Genomic DNA, 19,302 nt, shown 5'->3' on the forward strand with positions numbered 1-19,302 from the left:
GTAACCCTCTGAATCTCCACCCAGTGGTCTGCACTCATTTCCCAGGGAGTGTCTTTCAGGAGTCAGCAGTTACAACAACTCAACTCACTGTGAGCATCATTCACTCTACTGAACATGTTGAGCCTTTAAACCAGTGTAATATTTAACTCATAATAAAACTAACTCATGCTTACCTCAGGACAAGTTTCCATGCTTTCAACAGCAGTGAATTAGAACACATGAGCATTAATAAAGTGTACCATTCTTTAATTATACAAAAGTGCTAAACAGCATAAGCCATAGCCATAACTGAAGCCCCTAAATCACTGTTAATGGCAGAGAATGTATTTCAATGTTTTAATGAAGTTCTGACTTAATGCTAAAACAACTAAAGTAGGTCCAGAATAGATGGATACAATAAAAAGAAAACTGTCAAATTGGTTTGATTCCTCAATTTCCCTCTTTATGGGTGACAGTCAGCAGAGCCATGAGTATGTTGTACTGTAGCAGTAGGCCATTTCCCTCTTTATGGGTGACAGTCAGCAGAGCCATGAGCATGTTGTACTGTAGCAGTAGGCCATTTCCCTCTTTATGGGTGACAGTCAGCAGAGCCATGAGTATGTTGTACTGTAGCAGTAGGCCATTTCCCTCTTTATGGGTGACAGTCAGCAGAGCCATGAGTATGTTGTACTGTAGCAGTAGGCCATTTCCTCTTTATGGGTGACAGTCAGCAGAGCCATGAGTATGTTGTACTGTAGCAGTAGGCCATTTCCCTCTTTATGGGTGACAGTCAGCAGAGCCATGAGTATGTTGTACTGTAGCAGTAGGCCATTTCCTCTTTATGGGTGACAGTCAGCAGAGCCATGAGTATGTTGTACTGTAGCAGTAGGCCATTTCCCTCTTTATGGGTGACAGTCAGCAGAGCCATGAGTATGTTGTACTGTAGCAGTAGGCCATTTCCCTCTTTATGGGTGACAGTCAGCAGAGCCATGAGTATGTTGTACTGTAGCAGTAGGCCATTTCCCTCTTTATGGGTGACAGTCAGCAGAGCCATGAGTATGTTGTACTGTAGCAGTAGGCCATTTCCCTCTTTATGGGTGACAGTCAGCAGAGCCATGAGTATGTTGTACTGTAGCAGTAGGCCATTTCCCTCTTTATGGGTGACAGTCAGCAGAGCCATGAGTATGTTGTACTGTAGCAGTAGGCCATTTCCCTCTTTATGGGTGACAGTCAGGAGAGCCATGAGTATGTTGTACTGTAGCAGTAGGCCACAGTATTCTGATGACTAACAGCAGGCCACAGTATTATGATGACTAACAGTAGGCTACAGTATTCTGATGACTAACAGCAGGCTACAGTATTCTGATGACTAACAGCAGGCTACAGTATTCTGATGACTAACAGCAGGCCACAGTATTCTGATGACTGGAACAGCAGGCTACAGTATTCTGATGACTAACAGCAGGCTACAGTATTCTGATGACTAACAGCAGGCTACAGTATTCTGATGACTAACAGCAGGCTACAGTATTCTGATGACTAACAGCAGGCTACAGTATTCTGATGACTAACAGCAGGCTACAGTATTCTGATGACTGGAACAGCAGGCTACAGTATTCTGATGACTGGAACAGCAGGCTACAGTATTCTGATGACTAACAGCAGGCTACAGTATTCTGATGACTAACAGCAGGCTACAGTATTCTGATGACTGGAACAGCAGGCTACAGTATTCTGATGACTGGAACAGCAGGCTACAGTATTCTGATGACTAACAGCAGGCTACAGTATTCTGATGACTAACAGCAGGCTACAGTATTCTGATGACTGGAACAGCAGGCTACAGTATTCTGATGACTAACAGCAGGCTACAGTATTCTGATGACTGGAACAGCAGGCTACAGTATTCTGATGACTAACAGTAGGCTACAGTATTCTGATGACTGGAACAGCAGGCTACAGTATTCTGATGACTGGAACAGCAGGCTACAGTATTCTGATGACTAACAGCAGGCTACAGTATTCTGATGACTAACAGCAGGCTACAGTATTCTGATGACTGGAACAGCAGGCTACAGTATTCTGATGACTGGAACAGCAGGCTACAGTATTCTGATGACTAACAACAGGCTACAGTATTCTGATGACTAACAGCAGGCTACAGTATTCTGATGACTGGAACAGCAGGCTACAGTATTCTGATGACTAACAGCAGGCTACAGTATTCTGATGACTGGAACAGCAGGCTACAGTATTCTGATGACTGGAACAGCAGGCTACAGTATTCTGATGACTAACAGCAGGCTACAGTATTCTGATGACTAACAGCAGGCTACAGTATTCTGATGACTGGAACAGCAGGCTACAGTATTCTGATGACTAACAGGCTACAGTATTCTGATGACTGGAACAGCAGGCTACAGTATTCTGAATGTAACCGTGGGCTACAGTATTCTAATGACTTCCTCTTCCATTCATGAGACGAGAAACAAAAGTTCCCACAACCAGGAAGTAGGGATAACAACAATGTACAGTTGTTGTCCCCCATATCTATCAACCCTTAATGTACATATGTGCAGTGTATACCCCCTGTAAACACAAAATCATCTATAGTTCATGGGTTCACATGATAAATGTTGACAGTACAATGTGTTCCATATCACCTAAGTTTACTTTCTATTACCAGAATGTACAGTGTTTTGTGACTTAAAAAAAAATCTTCAGGAGGGCCTTTACATTGCATACTTCTGAGTCCAATCTCTTGCTAGTCTGTTGTATCTGGAAACAAAATAAATAGGGTTATCTCACAATAACAATGGCAGAAATAATATGAAACCAAATTTAAATGTCATCGCTGTTGATTTGCTTTAGAATGTTCAAATATACTGCAACGATCTAAATAGGTACCCCATTATTCAAAGAGTTTGGTTCCAGCAGCTCATTGGAGAAATAGGCCTAACACTTTACACAGTTACAATATACTCACTTCTCTTTGTCTAGTTTGTAGATCTGTGCTATGTCTGGAACTAAGGGGTCGTCCGGGTTCGGGTCACAAAGCAACGAACATATGGACAACAGAACTGGAAAACAGATGAAGTGACAGATGATGAAGTTGTGTCTTAAATGGTCATCGGCATTTCACATTCTATTCACAATCAGTGAGATTGTTAATTTGGATTTAATGATCAGGTTAAAGTTATAGGAGGGTTGTAATATTGTGATTTAATGATCAGGTTAAAGTTATAGGAGGGTTGTAATAGAACATTCTACAAGTGTTGGATGGAACAATGTTTTAACATGGAACCAGGTGTGTCATTTCTACCAGTTAGCCAGCTACATTGTGGCAGGATGTGTAGTAAAGTACCAGCCCAGTTAACTCACCTTTTGATACAGTTAATGCTGGAGACCACTGGGATCGCAAGATGTCCAAGCAGATGCTCCCGTTACTGTTGATGTTTGGATGATAGATCTTTGTTGTGAATGCTACCTGTAGAAAGATGGACATGTGTTTATGTTCAATTTATCCAAGAGGACCATTCTTTAGCAACAGTTTAATGATGTAATGACTTGCATAACAAATCAATTCTTACCTTTGGTGGCTTGAAGGGATAGTCGGTGGGGAAGTGGATTGTGAGAAAGAAGACACCACTTTGGTATGGACTATCACCCTAGGAATAACAGGAACAGATATACATTGTTATAAATTATGAAAATGTACAATAAAATTATTTCAACATCCATTCAAACCTATTGTTCAGATGACCCATGTTGCAATCAATAAACCACACACATCCTTTTGAAGTCATACTCACTGGCCCCATTATTGTTGCTTGCCAATGGAACACTGGAATATAGAAAGAGAACATGTATTAGGCCTATAGAACCGGCCCCTCCAGGTAGGGGCCTATAGAACCGGCCCCTACAGGTAGGGGCCTATACAACCGGCCCCTCCAGGTAGGGCCTATACAACCGGCCCCTCCAGGTAGGGGCCTATAGAACCGGCCCCTCTAGGTAGGGGCCTATACAACCGGCCCCTCTAGGTAGGGGCCTATACAACCGGCCCCTCTAGGTAGGGCCTATACAACCGGCCCCTCTAGGTAGGGCCTATACCAGGTAGGGCCAGCCCAGGTCCCTCTAGGTAGGGCCTAAACCACCAGCCCAGGTCCCTCTAGGTAGGGCCTATACAACCGGCCCCTCTAGGTAGGGGCCTATACAACCAGCCCCTCTAGGTAGGGCCTATACAACCAGCCCCTCTAGGTAGGGCCTATACAACCGGCCCCTCTAGGTAGGGCCTATACAACCAGCCCCTCTAGGTAGGGCCTATACCACCAGCCCAGGTCCCTCTAGGTAGGGCCTAAACCACCAGCCCAGGTCCCTCTAGGTAGGGCCTATACAACCGGCCCCTCTAGGTAGGGCCTATACAACCAGCCCCTCTAGGTAGGGCCTATACAACCAGCCCCTCTAGGTAGGGCCTATACAACCAGCCCCTCTAGGTAGGGCCTATACCACCAGCCCAGGTCCCTCTAGGTAGGGCCTATACCACCAGCCCAGGTCCCTCTAGGTAGGGCCTATACCACCAGCCCAGGTCCCTCTAGGTAGGGCCTATACCACCAGCCCAGGTCCCTCTAGGTAGGGCCTATACCACCAGCCCAGGTCCCTCTAGGTAGGGCCTATACCACCAGCCTTAGTCCCTCTAGGTAGGGCCTATACCACCAGCCTTAGTCCCTCTCCCCTTCACCGGATATAGACTACATTACCCTCAGAGTCCTAAACTTACAGTCCTCTCCCACGGGTCCAGCAGAGCACTGTGCTGGCGGATCCCTCTGCAGGTCATGAAGCTCCTAGGGGACAAAACAAGTCAGACAAGTAGTGCTAAGGGTTACACATGGAACTGAAAGCTGTCCTTGAGGACGAGGTCAGATACATTTTACATCCACGAAATAGCTGGGTTTCTTAACATGTCCCTAGTCATAGCTTTATTCGTATATATATTTAACTGTAATAATGATAGGCCTACTTCATAATGCCCTGCCTTAGCTACAACCTCAAGTCAAATTAGACTAGTAATCATTACAACATGTACAGGTGCTGCACCTAAATAAGTGTATTTAGCATGAATAGCTGTGTCCTGGAGAGGGGTTGAATGGCTGACAAAGAAAATTACAATCTAGTTTAGACGTGGTACATACCATGATATCATGTAATGCTAAACATTAAGATTGTGGGCCGTGTTAATTCATTGTTAACTAGCCTCCTCGTATGTGTGCAGTCTAGCTCGATAGCTGGCTATGTGGTTAGGATTAGAAATGAACCAATTATCTAGCTAGCGTAACATTAATAAACAATAACTTCCGATAGATGAGGTTCGGTTCGGCTAACGTTAGGTATCCAGCCACCTCGGCACAGCTAGCCACCCTGGCACAGCTAGTCACCCTGGCACAGCCGGCCGGTCACCCCGGCACAGCTAGCTACAGTTAGCCACCCTGGCACAGCCGGCCGGTTACCCCGGCACAGTTAGCTACAGCTAGCCACCCTGGCACAGCCGGCCGGTCACCCCGGCACAGCTAGCTACAGTTAGCCACCCTGGCACAGCCGGCCGGTCACCCCGGCACAGCTAGCTACAGCTAGCCACCCTGGCACAGCCGGCCGGTTACCCCGGCACAGTTAGCTACAGCTAGCCACCCCGGCACAGCTAGCTACAGCTAGCCACCCTGGCACAGCTAGCCACAATGCTAGCTAACCATCTTACCTTCTGTATTCTTTTCAGTGCCATGGTGACCGACTTAGTCAAATGCCCTCAAGTACTCGTCGACTTCGTATTTTCTTTAGATGTCTATTTAATAGTATTGCTTAAAAGGTAAAGGTATTTTATTTCCCTGAGTAGGTCGCCAAGACAAGGGTGTGTGTATGTGGTTCCCTATTGTTTCCGCTTTCTGTTTACGGTCGGCTTTAAACAAGGGGGTTTGGGGGATTGTAGTTCCTCTTCGGAAAATGTAGTAGTGTTCCAGCTCCCAGAAGCATTATGCACAATGCATTTCTACCTTTCAACAATGATTGATTATTGAAATAACATATTTATTTCCCACTATCAATTAATTGATTATTGTATTTTTAAATAGTTAGCTCATAGTTAGCTCAACTGAGTGTGTTTATTACTTTTAAATAAGAATAAAGAATAAACCAACTTGACAAACGATCTTTGTCCCCAACTTGACAAAGCACATTTCATAATTTTATACTCTATATCCTATTGTGTTGAGAGCTTCAAGTTCATTGGTGTCCACATCACCAACTAACATGGTCCAAGCACACAAAGACAGTCGTGAAGAGGGCACGACAAAACCAATTCCCCCTCAGGAGACTAAAAAGATTTGGCATGGGTCCTCAGATCCTCAAAAGGTTCTACAGCTGCACCTTCGAGAGAATCCTGACTCGTTGCATCACTGCCTGGTACAGAGGGTAGTGTGTACATCACTGGGGCCAAGCTTCCTGCCATCCAGGACCTCTATACCTGGCGGGGTCAGAGGAAGCACAAAAAATTGTCAAAGACTCCATCCACCCTAGTCATGAACTGTTCTCTCTGCTACCGCACGGCAAGCTCCAAGTCTATATCCACGAGGTTTCTAAACAGCTTCTACCCCCAAGCCACAAGACTCCTGAACATCTATTGAAATTGCTACCCAGACTATTTGCGTTTACATACACTTAGGTTGGAGTCATTAAAACTCGTTTTTCAACCACTCCACACATTTGTTGTTAACAAACTATAGTTTTGGCAAGTCGGTTAGGACAAATACTTAATTTTTCCAACAATTGTTTACAGACAGATTATTTCACTTACAATTCACTCTATCACAATTCAAGTGGGTCAGAAGTTTACAGATGCTAAATTGACTGTGCCTTTAAACAGCTTGTAAATTCAAGAAAATTATGTCATGGTTTTAGAAGCTTCTGTTAGGCTAATTTACATTTTTTGAGTCAATTGGAGGTGTACCTGTGGATGTATTTCAAGGCCTACCTTTAAACTCGGTGCCTCTTTGCTTGACATCATGGGAAAATCTAAAGAAATCAGCCAAGACCTCAGAAAAAAAATTGTAGGCCTCCACAAGCCTGGTTCATCCTTGGAAGCAATTTCCAAACGCCTGACGGTACCACGTTCATCTGTACAAACAATAGTATGCAAGTACAAACACCATGGGACCACGCAGCCGTCATACCGCTCAGGAAGGAGATGCGTTCTGTCTCCTAGAGATGAACGTACTTTGGTGCGAAAAGTGCAAATCAATCCCAGAACAACAGCAAAGGACCTTGTGAAGATGCTGGAGAAAACAGGTACAAAAGTATCTATATCCACAGTAAAAAGAGTCCTATTTCGACAACCTGAAAGTCTGCTCAGCAAGGAAGAAGCCACTGCTCCAAAACCGAAAGTAAAAATCCCAAACTTCGTTTTGCAACTGCACATGGGGACAAAGATCGTACTTTTTGGAGAAATGTCCTCTCGTCCGGTGAAGCAAAAATATAACTTTTTGGCCATAATGACCATCGTTATGTTTGGAGGAAAAAGGGGGAGGCTTGCAAGCCACAGAACACTATCTCAACCGTGAAGCACGGGGTGGCAGCATCATGTTGTGGGGGTGCTTTGCTGCATGAGGGATTGGTGCACTTCACAAAATAGATGGCATCATGAGGGAGGAAAATTATATGGATATATTGAAGCAACATCTCAAGACATCAGTCAGGAAGTTAAAGCTTGGTTGCAAATGGGTCTTCCAAATGGACCAAGACTCCAAGCATACTTCCAAAGTTGTGGCAAACTGGCTTAAGGACAACAAAGTCAAGGTAGTGGAGTGGCCATCACAAAGCCCTGACCTCAATCCCATAGAACATTTGTGGGCAGAATTGAAAAAGCATGTGCGAGCAAGGAGGCCTACAAACCTGACTGTTACACCAGCTGTGTCAGGAGGAATGGGCCACAATTCACCCAATTTATTGTGGGAAGCTTGTGGAAGGCTACCCAAAACGTTTGACCCATGTTAAACCATTTTAAAGGCAATGCTACCAAATACTAATTGAGTGTATGTAAACTTCTGACCCACTTGGAATGTGATGAAAGAAATAAAAGCTCAAATAAATTATTCTCTCTGCTATTATTCTGACATTTCACATTCTTAAAATAAAGTGGTGATCCTAACTGACCTAAGACAGGGAATTTTAATTAGGATTAAATGTCAGGAGTTGTGAAAAACTGAGTTTAAATGTATTTGGCTAAGGTGTATGTAAATTTATGACTGATTATTAGGACATGTAAACACCTTAATTGGCGTCCCATCAGTTTATTTAAGGTGTTTACATGTCCTAATCATTTGAAAGATTGCTCAGAAAACCAGGTGTTTTAACCAGTGTATGCTTCGATTTTGTCTTTATGGCAATTAAGACAAGCAGAGTAAGGTGCTAACATGACTATTGTATAATCTGCCTTCTGCCATAATCAATTTAATATAAAATTATTCCTGGTCATATAAACAAACTCATTGAGGCTATCTCCATTTTAAAGTAGTCCATGTTCTTCAGTAGAGCAAGCTTCCCTCTAGCGATTCCTGGTCATATAAACAAACTCATTGAGGCTATCTCCATTTTAAAGTAGTCCGTGTTCTTCAGTAGAGCAAGCTTCCCTCTAGCGCGAGTAAAGTGAGTTCGGAACAATTGGAAGTATGTTTTAGAAATAGTTATCATATACACACGTTATATGTCCGAACTGAGAATCAAATATACTTCCCAAAAATAACGTTGTCGCTATGGTAGAACATTTATTTTGATTGGCGATGTTCTGTATTTATCAGAGTGCCATTATGTAGCCTGATTTCAGATGTGTCCATGTACACATGATTATTAGGCAAGTCGTTCTTGCAAAGCATGTAAACGTTTTAATCAACTATTATATTAATCCGACTATCCACAATAATCGCATTATTATATGCATGTAACCTTTCTCATTGGCGCTGCCCGTGTCACAGATACAGAAACGTTTTGCAACAGAATCGACATAATGATTACACCCCTACTGTATCCTGTGCACGTGACGATTAAACTTTGACTTGATTTTGCGTGCAGATTGAATTTGATGATGATTGATTACTAATGCCTGGCAAGTAAAGTCTGTGCTTGCAAGTTCTGTCTGACTATCACGTGACGAGTTGCTGGTTGCTTGAGATAGAAGTAGCTGGTCGCGTCATTGAGCTCCGTTGTGAATGCAGTACAGTATTAGCTGCCACTAACAGAAAAGATGGTGGTGTATAGTGCTAAAAACTAAATGTTTGACAGTACACGCTACGTGAGGTGTGACAGTTGTTATCCAGCCAGGTGGAGGAGCAGGTACAGTAGCTATGTGGGTGTTCGGTTATGGCTCTCTGATCTGGAAGGTGGATTTTCCCTATGAGGAGAAGCTGATCGGCTACATTAAAGGCTTCAGCCGGCGCTTCTGGCAAGGCAGCACCGACCACAGGGGAGTGCCAGGCAAGGTGACGTATCTATCTGTATGGATGACTAGTGAAGGGAGTGTAAGTTTATTATTAAGGAACAGTCTATGTTGACTATTGGTGATATCCAGCTAGCTACATAAGTGCTCTACAGCATCTGAACTGTAATACGGTGACTGGAGGCTCAATGCTGTTGACCTCTAAAGGTTGTATTTATTAAAACTCAATCGGCTCCTCCCTGTCTTCTCTTTTCAGCCTGGCCGAGTTGTGACTCTGGTGGAGGACCCAGAGGTGAGCTGCCACATAGTTACTTACACCTGTGTGTGTGTGGTAATGTAACAGGTGTGACATGGCAACTAGTCCAACACTCTAACCACTAGGCTACCTGCCACCCCATGTGCCGAATACAACAGGTGTAGTAGACCTTACCGTGAAATGCTGAATACAACAGGTGTAGTAGACCTCACAGTGAAATGCTGAATAAAATAGGTGTAGTAGACCTTACCGTGAAATGCTGAATACAACAGGTGTAGTAGACCTTACAGTGAAATGCTGAATGCAACAGGTGTAGTAGACCTTACCGTGAAATGCTGAATACAACAGGTGTAGTAGACCTTACTGTGAAATGCTGAATACAACAGGTGTAGTAGACCTTACCGTGAAATGCTGAATACAACAGGTGTAGTAGACCTTACCGTGAAATGCTGAATACAACAGGTGTAGTAGACCTTACAGTGAAATGCTGAATGCAACAGGTGTAGTAGACCTTACAGTGAAATGCTGAATGCAACAGGTGTAGTAGACCTTACAGTGAAATGCTGAATACAACAGGTGTTGTATGCCAAATCTTTTCAGTCTCCTCTGAGGGGGAAAAGGTGTTGTCGTGCCCTCTCCACGACTGTCTTGGTGTGTTTGGACCATGGTAGTTCGTTAGTGACATGGACACCAAGGAACTTGAAACTCTCGACCCGCTCCACTCCAGTCCCGTCAATGTTAATGGGGGCCTGTTGGGCCGTCCTTTTCCTGTAGTCCACAATCAGCTCCTTTGTCTTTTTCACATAGAGGTAGAGGTTGAGGTCTCTGACCTCCTCCCTATAGGCTGTCTCATCATTGTCTGTGATCAAGCCTACTACTGTTGTATCGTCAGCAAACTTAATGTTGGAGTTGTGCTTGGCCACGCAGTCATGGGTGAACAGGGAGTACAGGAGGGGACTAAGCATGCACCAGTGTTGAGGATCAGCGTGTGTTGTTGCCTACCCTTGCCACTTGGGTGCGGCCCGTCAGGAAGTCCAGGTTCCAGTTGCAGAGGGAGGTGTTTAGTCCCAGGGTCCTTAGCTTAGTGATGAGCTTTGTGGGCACTATGGTGTTGAATGCTGAGCTTTCGCCAATGAACAGCATCTGAGTCATCTGACCACTTCCGTATTGAGCGAGTCACTAAGCAGGAATCAGGAGGATAGAATTATAGTCAGATTGGCCAAATGGAGAGCGAGAGAAAGCTTTGTATGCGTCTTGTGTATGGAGTAAGGGTGGTCTAGAGTTGTTTGCTTATGGCCTTATACAGCTTGTTAAGTGCGGTCTTAGTTTCAGCATCGGTTTGTGGTGGTAAGTAGACGGTTACGAATACTATAGATGAGAACTCTCTTGGTAGATAGTGCGGTCTACAGTTTATCATGAGGTACTCAAGGTGAGCAATACCTCGAGACTTCTTTAATATTAGACATCGCTCACCAGCAGTTATTGACAAATAGACACACACCCCCGCCCCTCGTCTTTCCTGACGTAGCTGCTCTGTCCTGTTGATGCATGGAAAATCCCTCTATATTATCTGTGTCGTCGTTCAGCCACGTCTTGGTGAAACATAAGATATTACAGTTTTTAATGCACTGTTGGTAGGATAGTCTTAATCGTAGATCTTCCAGTTTGTTTTCCAATGACTGCACGTTGGCCAGTAATACGGAGGGAAGTGGTGGTTTACCTACTCGTCGGCAAATTCTTACAAGGCACCCGCCCTCCTCCCCCTTTTCCTCTGTCTTTTCTTCACGTTGATGATGGAGATTTGGTCTAGTTAGAGGTGGGTAATCGCTATTCTGATGTCCAGCAGCTCTTTTCAGTCATAAGAGACGGAAGCAGCAACATTATGTACAAAATGAGTTATAAAACTATGTAAAAAATAGCACAGTTGGTTAGGAGCCCGTAAAACATCAGTCATCCCCTCCGGCGGCATTATGAAGTAGTTGTTTCTCTTGCTCTGCAAGGACGCAGTCTTTTGTGGAGTGGAAGGTAAGAGGGATAGAAGCAACACTGTTCCAGTAACAGTCTAGGTCCAAGGTTCGAAGCAGCTTCTACCCCCAGGCCATATGACTCCTGAACATCTAATCAAAAGCAACACTGTAACAGTCTAGGTCCAAGGTTCGAAGCTGCTTCTACCCCCAAGCCATATGACTCCTGAACATCTAATCCAATGGCTACCCAGACTATTTACATTACCCCCCCCCTAATCAAATGACTACCCAGACTATTTGCATTACCCCCCCATAATCAAATGACTACCCAGACTATTTGCATTACCCCCCCTAATCAAATGACTACCCAGACTATTTGCATTGCCCCCAAATGGCTACCCAGACTAATCCTACCCAGACTATTTGCATTACCCCCCTAATCAAATGACTACCCAGACTATTTGCATTACCCCCCTAATCAAATGACTACCCAGACTATTTGCATTACCCCCCCCTAATCAAATGACTACCCAGACTATTTGCATTACCCCCCTAATCAAATGACTACCCAGACTATTTGCATTACCCCCCTAATCAAATGACTACCCAGACTATTTGCATTACCCCCCCCTAATCAAATGACTACCCAGACTATTTGCATTGCCCCCCTAATCAAATGGCTACCCAGACTATTTGCATTACCCCCCCTAATCAAATGACTACCCAGACTATTTGCATTGCTCCCCCCCCCCCTTATTTTACGCCACTGCTACTCTCTGTTATTATCTATGTATAGTCACTTTAATAACCAACATGTACAGTCTAACGTTTACATACACTTAGGTTGGAGTCATTAAAACTTGTTTTTCAACCACTCCACAAATTTCTTGTTAACAAACTATAGTTTTGGCAAGTCGGTTGGGACATCTACTTTGTGCATGACACAAGTAATTTTACCAACAATTGTTTACAGACAGATTATTTAACTTGTAATTTACTGTATCACAATTCCAGTCGGTCAGAAGTTTACATACACTAAGTTGAATGTGTCTTTAAACAGCTTGGAAAATTCCAGAAAATGATGTCATGGTTTTAGAAGCTTCTGATAGGCTAATTGACATAATTTGAGTCAATTGGAGGTGTACCTGTGGATGTATTTCAGGGCCTACCTTCAAACTCAGTGCCTCTGCTTGACATCATGGGAAAATTTAAAGAAATCAGGCAAGACCTCAGAAAAATATTTGTAGAACTCCACAAGTCTGGTTCATCCTTGGGAGCAATTTCCAAACGCCTGAAGGTACCACGTTCATCTGTACAAACAATAGTACGCAAGTATAGCAACATGAGACCAAATCAATCCCAGAACAACAACAAAGGACCTTGTGAAGATGCTGGAGGAAACGGGTACAAAAGTATCAATATCCGCAGTGAAACGAGTCCTATATCGACATAACCTGAAAGGCCACTCAGCAAGTAATAAGCCACTGCTGCAAATGGGTCTTCCAAATGGACAATGACCCCAAGCATACTTCCAAAGTTTGTGGCAAAATGGCTTAAGGACAACAAAAGTCAAGGTATTGGAGTGGACATCACTGAAAAAGTGTATGCGAGCAAGGAGGCCTACAAACCTGACTCAGTTACACCAGCTCTGTCAGGAGGAATGGAACAAAATTCACCCAACTTATTGTGGGAAGCTTGTGGAAGGCTACCCAAAACGTTCTACCCAAGTTAAACAATTTAAAGGCAATACTACCAAATACTAATTGAGTGTATGTAAACTTCTGACCCACTGGGAATGTGATGAAAGAAATACAAGTTGAAATAAATCATTCTCTCTACTATTATTCTGACATTTCACATTCTTAAAATGAAGTGGGGATCCTAACTGACCTAAGACAGGGAATTTTTACTAGGATTAAATGTCAGGAATTGTGAAACTGAGTTTAAATGTATTTGGCTAAGGTGTATGTAAACTTCTGACTTCAACTGTACATTTTACCTCGACTAACCGGTGCCCCCGCACATTGACTCTGTTCCGGTACCCCCTGTATATAGCCTCCACATTGACTCTGTACCGGTACCCCCTGTATATAGTCTCCACATTGACTCTGTACCGTAACACCCTGTATATAGTCTCCACATTGACTCTGTACCGTAACACCCTGTATATAGCCTCCACATTGACTCTGTTCCAGTACCCCCTGTATATAGCCTCCACATTGACTCTGTTCCGTTACCCCCTGTATATACCCTCCACATTGACTCTGTTCCGGTACCCCCTGTATATAGCCTCCACATTGACTCTGTTCCGTTACCCCCTGTATATAGCCTCCACATTGACTCTGTACCGGTACCCCCTGTATATAGCCTCCACATTGACTCTGTTCCGGTACCCCCTGTATATAGCCTCCACATTGACTCTGTTCCGTTACCCCCTGTATATAGCCTCGCTATTGTTATTTTACTTCTGCTCTTTAATTACTTGTTCCCTTTTATTTCTTATTCGTATTTTTTAAACTGAATTGTTGGTTAGGGGCTTGTAAGAAGGATTTCACTGTAAGGTCTGTTGTAATTCAGCGCATGTGACTATTAAAATACATTTTGATTCCAGACTACAGACCTCTAATATAGATGTCCTCAGATTTGTCTTCTGCCCTTGTCTCTGCTGGCCAGTTCTCCCTTTGTCAGTGTAGCTTCCAAACAGCATGCACAGCGTCTCATTGGCTGTCAGCATATCCAGCACAGCGTCTCATTGGCTGTCAGCATATCCAGCACAGCGTCTCTTTGGCTGTTAGCCAATCCAGCACAGTGTCAAAGCTAGCTAACAAGACCCTCCTTCCTCTGATTTAGTTATTGCACAGTTGTGTCGCTGCTAATTTCCATAAACCTGGGACTTTCTGAGCTCTGGTCACCCGAGCTCTTCGCCACCAACAGTCACTGAATGTCTTCCTGTGTCTCCTTCTGCTATTGGCAGTGACTGGTCTCTGGTAGTTTTATTGGTAAAGGTCGTGCCTGGTATAACTGGGCTTCTCTCTTTCACTCTCTCAGGGTTGTGTCTGGGGCGTGGCATATAAGCTGCCGTCTGGCCGAGAGCAGGAAGTGAAGTGTTACCTTGACTACCGGGAGAAGGGCGGTTACCGCGTCATCGCAGTGAACTTTCACCCCAGACCCTCCGTGACCCCCACACGACACACTGACACTCCCCCTGAACCCAGCCAGGCTCTGCTCTACATCGGTTCTAATGACAGCCCTGACTACCTGGGTCCCGCCCCCCTGGAGCTGATAGCCAATCAGATTGTAGATGCTGTTGGACCGAGTGGACGGAACACTGAATACCTGTTTTCATTGGCTGAGGCGCTGAGGACCCTCCTCCCTGAAGACTCAGACACACACCTCTTCTCTCTCGAAGACCTGGTTAGAGAGAGACTAGCACACACACTTACTACATGTGTGTCAGTAAACCATCGCAGGGATGCTGTGGATTGTCAGTCATGTGATTGTCTCCAGGACCATTCAGAGCCGGGTTAAGGTTAGGACCATTCAGAGCCGGGTTGGGACTGTTCAGAGCTGGGTTAAGGTTAAGGTTAGGACCATTCAGAGCCGGGTTAAGGTTAGGACCGTTCAGAGCTGGGTTGGGACTGTTCAGAGCTGGGTTGGGACTGTTCAGAGCTGGGTTGGGACTGTTCAGAGCTGGGTTAAGGTTAGGACTGTTCAGAGCTGGGTTGGGACTGTTCAGAGCTGGGTTAAGGTTAGGGTTGGGACCATTCAGAGCCGGGTTAGGGTTAGGACTGTTCAGAGCTGGGTTGGGACTGTTCAGAGCTGGGTTAGGGTTAGGACCATTCAGAGCCGGGTTAAGGTTAGGACCATTCAGAGCTGGGTTAGGACTGTTCAGAGCTGGGTTAGGGTTAGGACCATTCAGAGCTGGGTTAGGACTGTTCAGAGCTGGGTTAGGGTTAGGACCATTCAGAGCTGGGTTGGTTAGGACTGTTCAGAGCCGGGTTAGGGTTAGGACTGTTCAGAGCTGGGTTAGGGTTAAGGTTAGGACTGTTCAGAGCTGGGTTAAGGTTAAGACCGTTCAGAGCTGGGTTAGGGTTAGGACCATTCAGAGCTGGGTTAGGGTTGGGACTGTTCAGAGCTGGGTTAGGACTGTTCAGAGCTGGGTTAGGGTTAGGACTGTTCAGAGCAGAGCTGGGTTAGGGTTAGGACTGACTCTAGTGATGTCATTTAAACCTGTCTCACGCTCCAGTGATGTCATTTAAACCTGTCTCACGCTCCAGTGATGTCATTTTAAACACTTGTCTCAGTCTCCAGTGATGTCATATTAAATAGCTGTCTCACTCTTCAGTCCATATAGACGGGTTGGTTATTTAGCAACAAAACTGACGCATTGAGGTAATATGTACAGTTGAAGTCGGAAGTTTACATACACTTAGGTTGTAGTCATTAAAACTCGTTTTTCAACCACTCCACACATTTCTTGTTAACAAACTACAAACTATAGTTTTGGCAAGGAGGTTAGGACATCTACTTTGTGCATGACACAAGTAACTTTTCCAACAATTCTTTACAGACAGATTATTTCACTTAGAATTCATTGTATCACAATTCCTGTGGGTCAGAAGTTTACATACACTAAGTTGACTGTGTCTTTAAACAGCTTGGAAAATTCCAGAAAATGATGTCATGGTTTTAGAAGGTTCTGATAGGCTAATTGACATAATTTGAGTCAATTGGAGGTGTACCTGTGGATGTATTTCAAGGCCTACCTTCAAACTCAGTGCCTCTTCGCTTGACATCATGCGAAAATCTAAAGAAATCAGCCAAGACCTCCGATTTTTTTTTATTTTTATCTCCACAAGTCAGGTTCATCCTTGGGAGCCATTTCCAAACGCCTGACGGTACCACGTTCATCTGTACAAAAAAATAGTACGTAAGTATAAACACCATGGGACCACGCGGCCATCATACCGCTCAGGAAGGAGATGCGTTCTGTCTCCTCGAGATGAACGTACTTTGGTGCGAAAAGTGCAAATCAATCCCAGAACAACAGCAAAGGACCTTGTGAAGAGGATGGAGGAAACAGGTACAAAAGTATCTATTTCCACAGTAAAACGAGACCGATATTTTATTTATTTTTTATTTCACCTTTATTTAACCAGGTAAGCAAGTTGAGAACAAGTTCTCATTTACAATTGCGACCTGACCAAGATAAAGCAAAGCAGTTCGAGACATACAACGACACAGAGTTACACATGGAGTAAAACAAACATACAGTCAATAATACAGTAAAAAAAAAAACAAGTCTATATACAATGTGAGCAAATTAGGTGAGAAGGGAGGTAAAGGCAAAAAAGGCCATGGTGGCAAAGTAAATACAATATAGCAAGTAAAACACTGGAATGGTAGTTTTGCAATGGAAGAATGTGCAAAGTAGAAATAAAAATAATGGGGTGCAAAGGAGCAAAATAAATAAATAAATTAAATACAGTTGGGAAAGAGGTAGTTGTTTGGGCTAAATTATAGGTGGGCTATGTACAGGTGCAGTAATCTGTAAGATGCTCTGACAGTTATAGACATAACCTGAAAGGCCACTCCGCAAGGAAGAAGCCACTGCTCCAAAACCGCCATAAAAAGCAGACTACGGTTTGCATCTGCACATGGGGTCTTTTTGGAGAAATGTCCTCTGGTCTGATAAAACAAAAATAGAACTGTTTCGCCATAATGACCACCGTTATGTTTGGAGGAAAAAGGGGGAGGCTTGCAAGCCGAAGAACACCATCCCAACCGTGAAGCACGGGTGGCAGCATCATGTTGTGGGGGTACTTTGCTGCAGGAGGGACTGGTGCACTTCACAAAATAGATGGCATCATGAGGCAGGAAAATTACGTGGATATATTGAAGCAACATCTCAAGACATCAGTCAGGAAGTTAAAGCTTGGTCACAAATGGGTCTTCCAAATGGACAATGACCCCAAGCATACTTCCAAAGTTGTGGCAAAATGACCTCAATCCCATAGAACATTTGGGCAGAACTGAAAAAGCGTGTGTGAGTAAGGAGGCCTACAGACCTGACTCAGTTACACCAGCTGTGTCAGGAGGAATGAGCCAAAATTCACCCAACTTATTATGGGAAGCTTGTGGAAGGCTACCCGAAACGTTTGACCCAAGTTAACCAATTTAAAGGCAATGCTACCAAATACTAATTGAGTGTATGTACATTTCTGACCCACTGGGAATGTGATGAAAGAAATAAAAGCTGAAATAAATTATTCTCTCTACTATTATTCTGACATTTCACATTCTTAAAATAAAGTGGTGATCCTAACTGACCTAAAACGGAATATACACACAGTGTTTTCAAAAAGTATTCAGGCCCCTTCCGCATTTTGTAAAGTTACAGCCTTATTCTAAAATGGATTAAATGAAAAAAAATGTCAATCAATCGACACAATTCCCCATAATGAAACCGGTGTAGTAGACCTTACAGCGAAAACAGGTTTTTACATTTCTTGGGTACATTTTTTAAAGTATTCAGACCCTTTGCTCTGAGACTCAATTTTGCTCAGGTGCATCCTGTTTCCATTGATCACCCTTGATGTTTCTACAGCTTGATTGGAGTCCACCTGTGGTAAATTCAATTGATTTGACATGATTGTAAAGGAACACACCTGTCTATATAAGGTCCCACAGTTGACAGTGCATGTCAGAGCAAAAACCACTAAAATTGAACTCTTTGGCCTGGATGCTAAGCAGAGGAAACCTGGCACCATCCCTACGGTGAAGCATGATGGTGGCAGCATCATGCTGTGGGGATGTTTTTCAGTCGTAGGGACTTGGAGACTAGTCAGGATCAAGTGAAAGATGAACGGATCAAATTACAGAGAGATCCTTGATGAAAACCTGCTCCAGAGCTCTCAGGACCTCATCCAAACCGTCCAGAACTTGAGAGGATCTGCAGAGAGGAATGGGAGAAACTCCCCAAATACAGGTGTGCCAAGCTTGTAGCGTCATACCCAAGAAGACTTGAGGCTGTAATCACTGCCAAAGGTGCTTTAACAAAGTACTGAGTAAAGGGTCTGAATACTTATGTAAATGAAATATTTTGGGGGGTTTTGCCAACTTTTCTAAAAACTTGTTTTTGCTTTGTCGATATGGGGTATTGTGATGTCATTATGGGGTATTGTGTGTAGATTGATGAGGGGGGAAAAAAACATTTAATACATTTTAGAATAAGGCCGTAAATTAACAAAATGTGGAAAAAGTCAAGAGGTCTGAATACTTTGCGAAGGCACTGTAGATGGATATACAGAACCATATCTATCATTTGGCTGTATGTATTTTTTAATATAGGCCTATTGTAAATGTGTATTATTGTTGCTCCACCATCTTTATTGCAAAAAGAAATACAAATACAAACAACTTCAAGCTACATGTTTTTCTGACGGAGGTAATAAACTGTCCATTGATCAACACAGCGATAAAACAAACCCTAGTTTGAAACACAAGTGGTTCTGAGCTTACGTCAATATTGCACAGGTAAGCTAATCAATCAAAATGTATTCCAATCAACACACGTTTATTTGTAAAGCTCTTTTTACATCAGCAGATGTCACAAAGTGCTGTAC

The 19,302-nt window shown here is 43.7% G+C and overlaps 2 protein-coding genes across 6 annotated transcripts; one reads left to right on the top strand and one right to left on the bottom strand.

Annotated features, from left to right (window-relative positions):
* Positions 1 to 229: 229 nt before the first annotated feature.
* On the bottom strand, positions 230 to 5,928 carry ube2d1b (ubiquitin-conjugating enzyme E2D 1b). Its single transcript, XM_065022927.1, has 7 exons — positions 5,729 to 5,928; positions 4,757 to 4,820; positions 3,792 to 3,823; positions 3,570 to 3,647; positions 3,361 to 3,466; positions 2,966 to 3,059; positions 230 to 2,757 (listed from the first exon to the last, which is right to left on the bottom strand). Exons 1-7 carry the CDS (start codon positions 5,750 to 5,752, stop codon positions 2,712 to 2,714), a joined length of 444 nt encoding a protein of 147 aa, XP_064878999.1. The 5' UTR covers positions 5,753 to 5,928; the 3' UTR covers positions 230 to 2,711.
* A 3,222-nt stretch (positions 5,929 to 9,150) lies between these two features.
* On the top strand, positions 9,151 to 16,021 carry chac2 (ChaC, cation transport regulator homolog 2 (E. coli)). Of its 5 annotated transcripts, none has more exons than XM_065022925.1 (4): positions 9,151 to 9,536; positions 9,711 to 9,746; positions 14,726 to 15,254; positions 15,378 to 16,021. In XM_065022925.1, the coding sequence occupies exons 1-3, from the start codon at positions 9,363 to 9,365 to the stop codon at positions 15,203 to 15,205; spliced, it is 690 nt and encodes a 229-aa protein (XP_064878997.1). In that variant the 5' UTR covers positions 9,151 to 9,362; the 3' UTR covers positions 15,206 to 15,254; positions 15,378 to 16,021. The 5 variants fall into 5 exon arrangements, 4 of the variants coding, with proteins under 4 accessions (XP_064878997.1, XP_064878996.1, XP_064878995.1 ...); XR_010464801.1 differs by having other exon boundaries at positions 9,152 to 9,536; positions 14,726 to 15,650; positions 15,715 to 16,021; XM_065022924.1 differs by having other exon boundaries at positions 9,152 to 9,536; positions 15,288 to 16,021.
* The last annotated feature ends 3,281 nt before the right edge of the window (positions 16,022 to 19,302 follow it).

This window comes from Oncorhynchus nerka, linkage group LG10, assembly GCF_034236695.1.
Source record: "Oncorhynchus nerka isolate Pitt River linkage group LG10, Oner_Uvic_2.0, whole genome shotgun sequence".
NCBI lineage: Eukaryota > Metazoa > Chordata > Actinopteri > Salmoniformes > Salmonidae > Oncorhynchus > Oncorhynchus nerka.

Coding starts and splice junctions, on each gene's coding strand:
- chac2 (XM_065022925.1), top strand. CDS start 9,363: ATGTGGGTGTTCGGTTATGGCTCTCTGATCTGGAAGGTGGATTTTCCC. Junction 9,537..9,710: donor GGATGACTAGTGAAGGGAGT/GTAAGTTTATTA, acceptor TTCTCTTTTCAG/CCTGGCCGAGTTGTGACTCT. Junction 9,747..14,725: donor CTCTGGTGGAGGACCCAGAG/GTGAGCTGCCAC, acceptor TCACTCTCTCAG/GGTTGTGTCTGGGGCGTGGC.
- ube2d1b (XM_065022927.1), bottom strand. CDS start 5,752: ATGGCACTGAAAAGAATACAGAAG. Junction 4,821..5,728: donor CACTGAAAAGAATACAGAAG/GTAAGATGGTTA, acceptor TTTGTCCCCTAG/GAGCTTCATGACCTGCAGAG. Junction 3,060..3,360: donor AGCATTAACTGTATCAAAAG/GTGAGTTAACTG, acceptor TCTGTTTTCCAG/TTCTGTTGTCCATATGTTCG.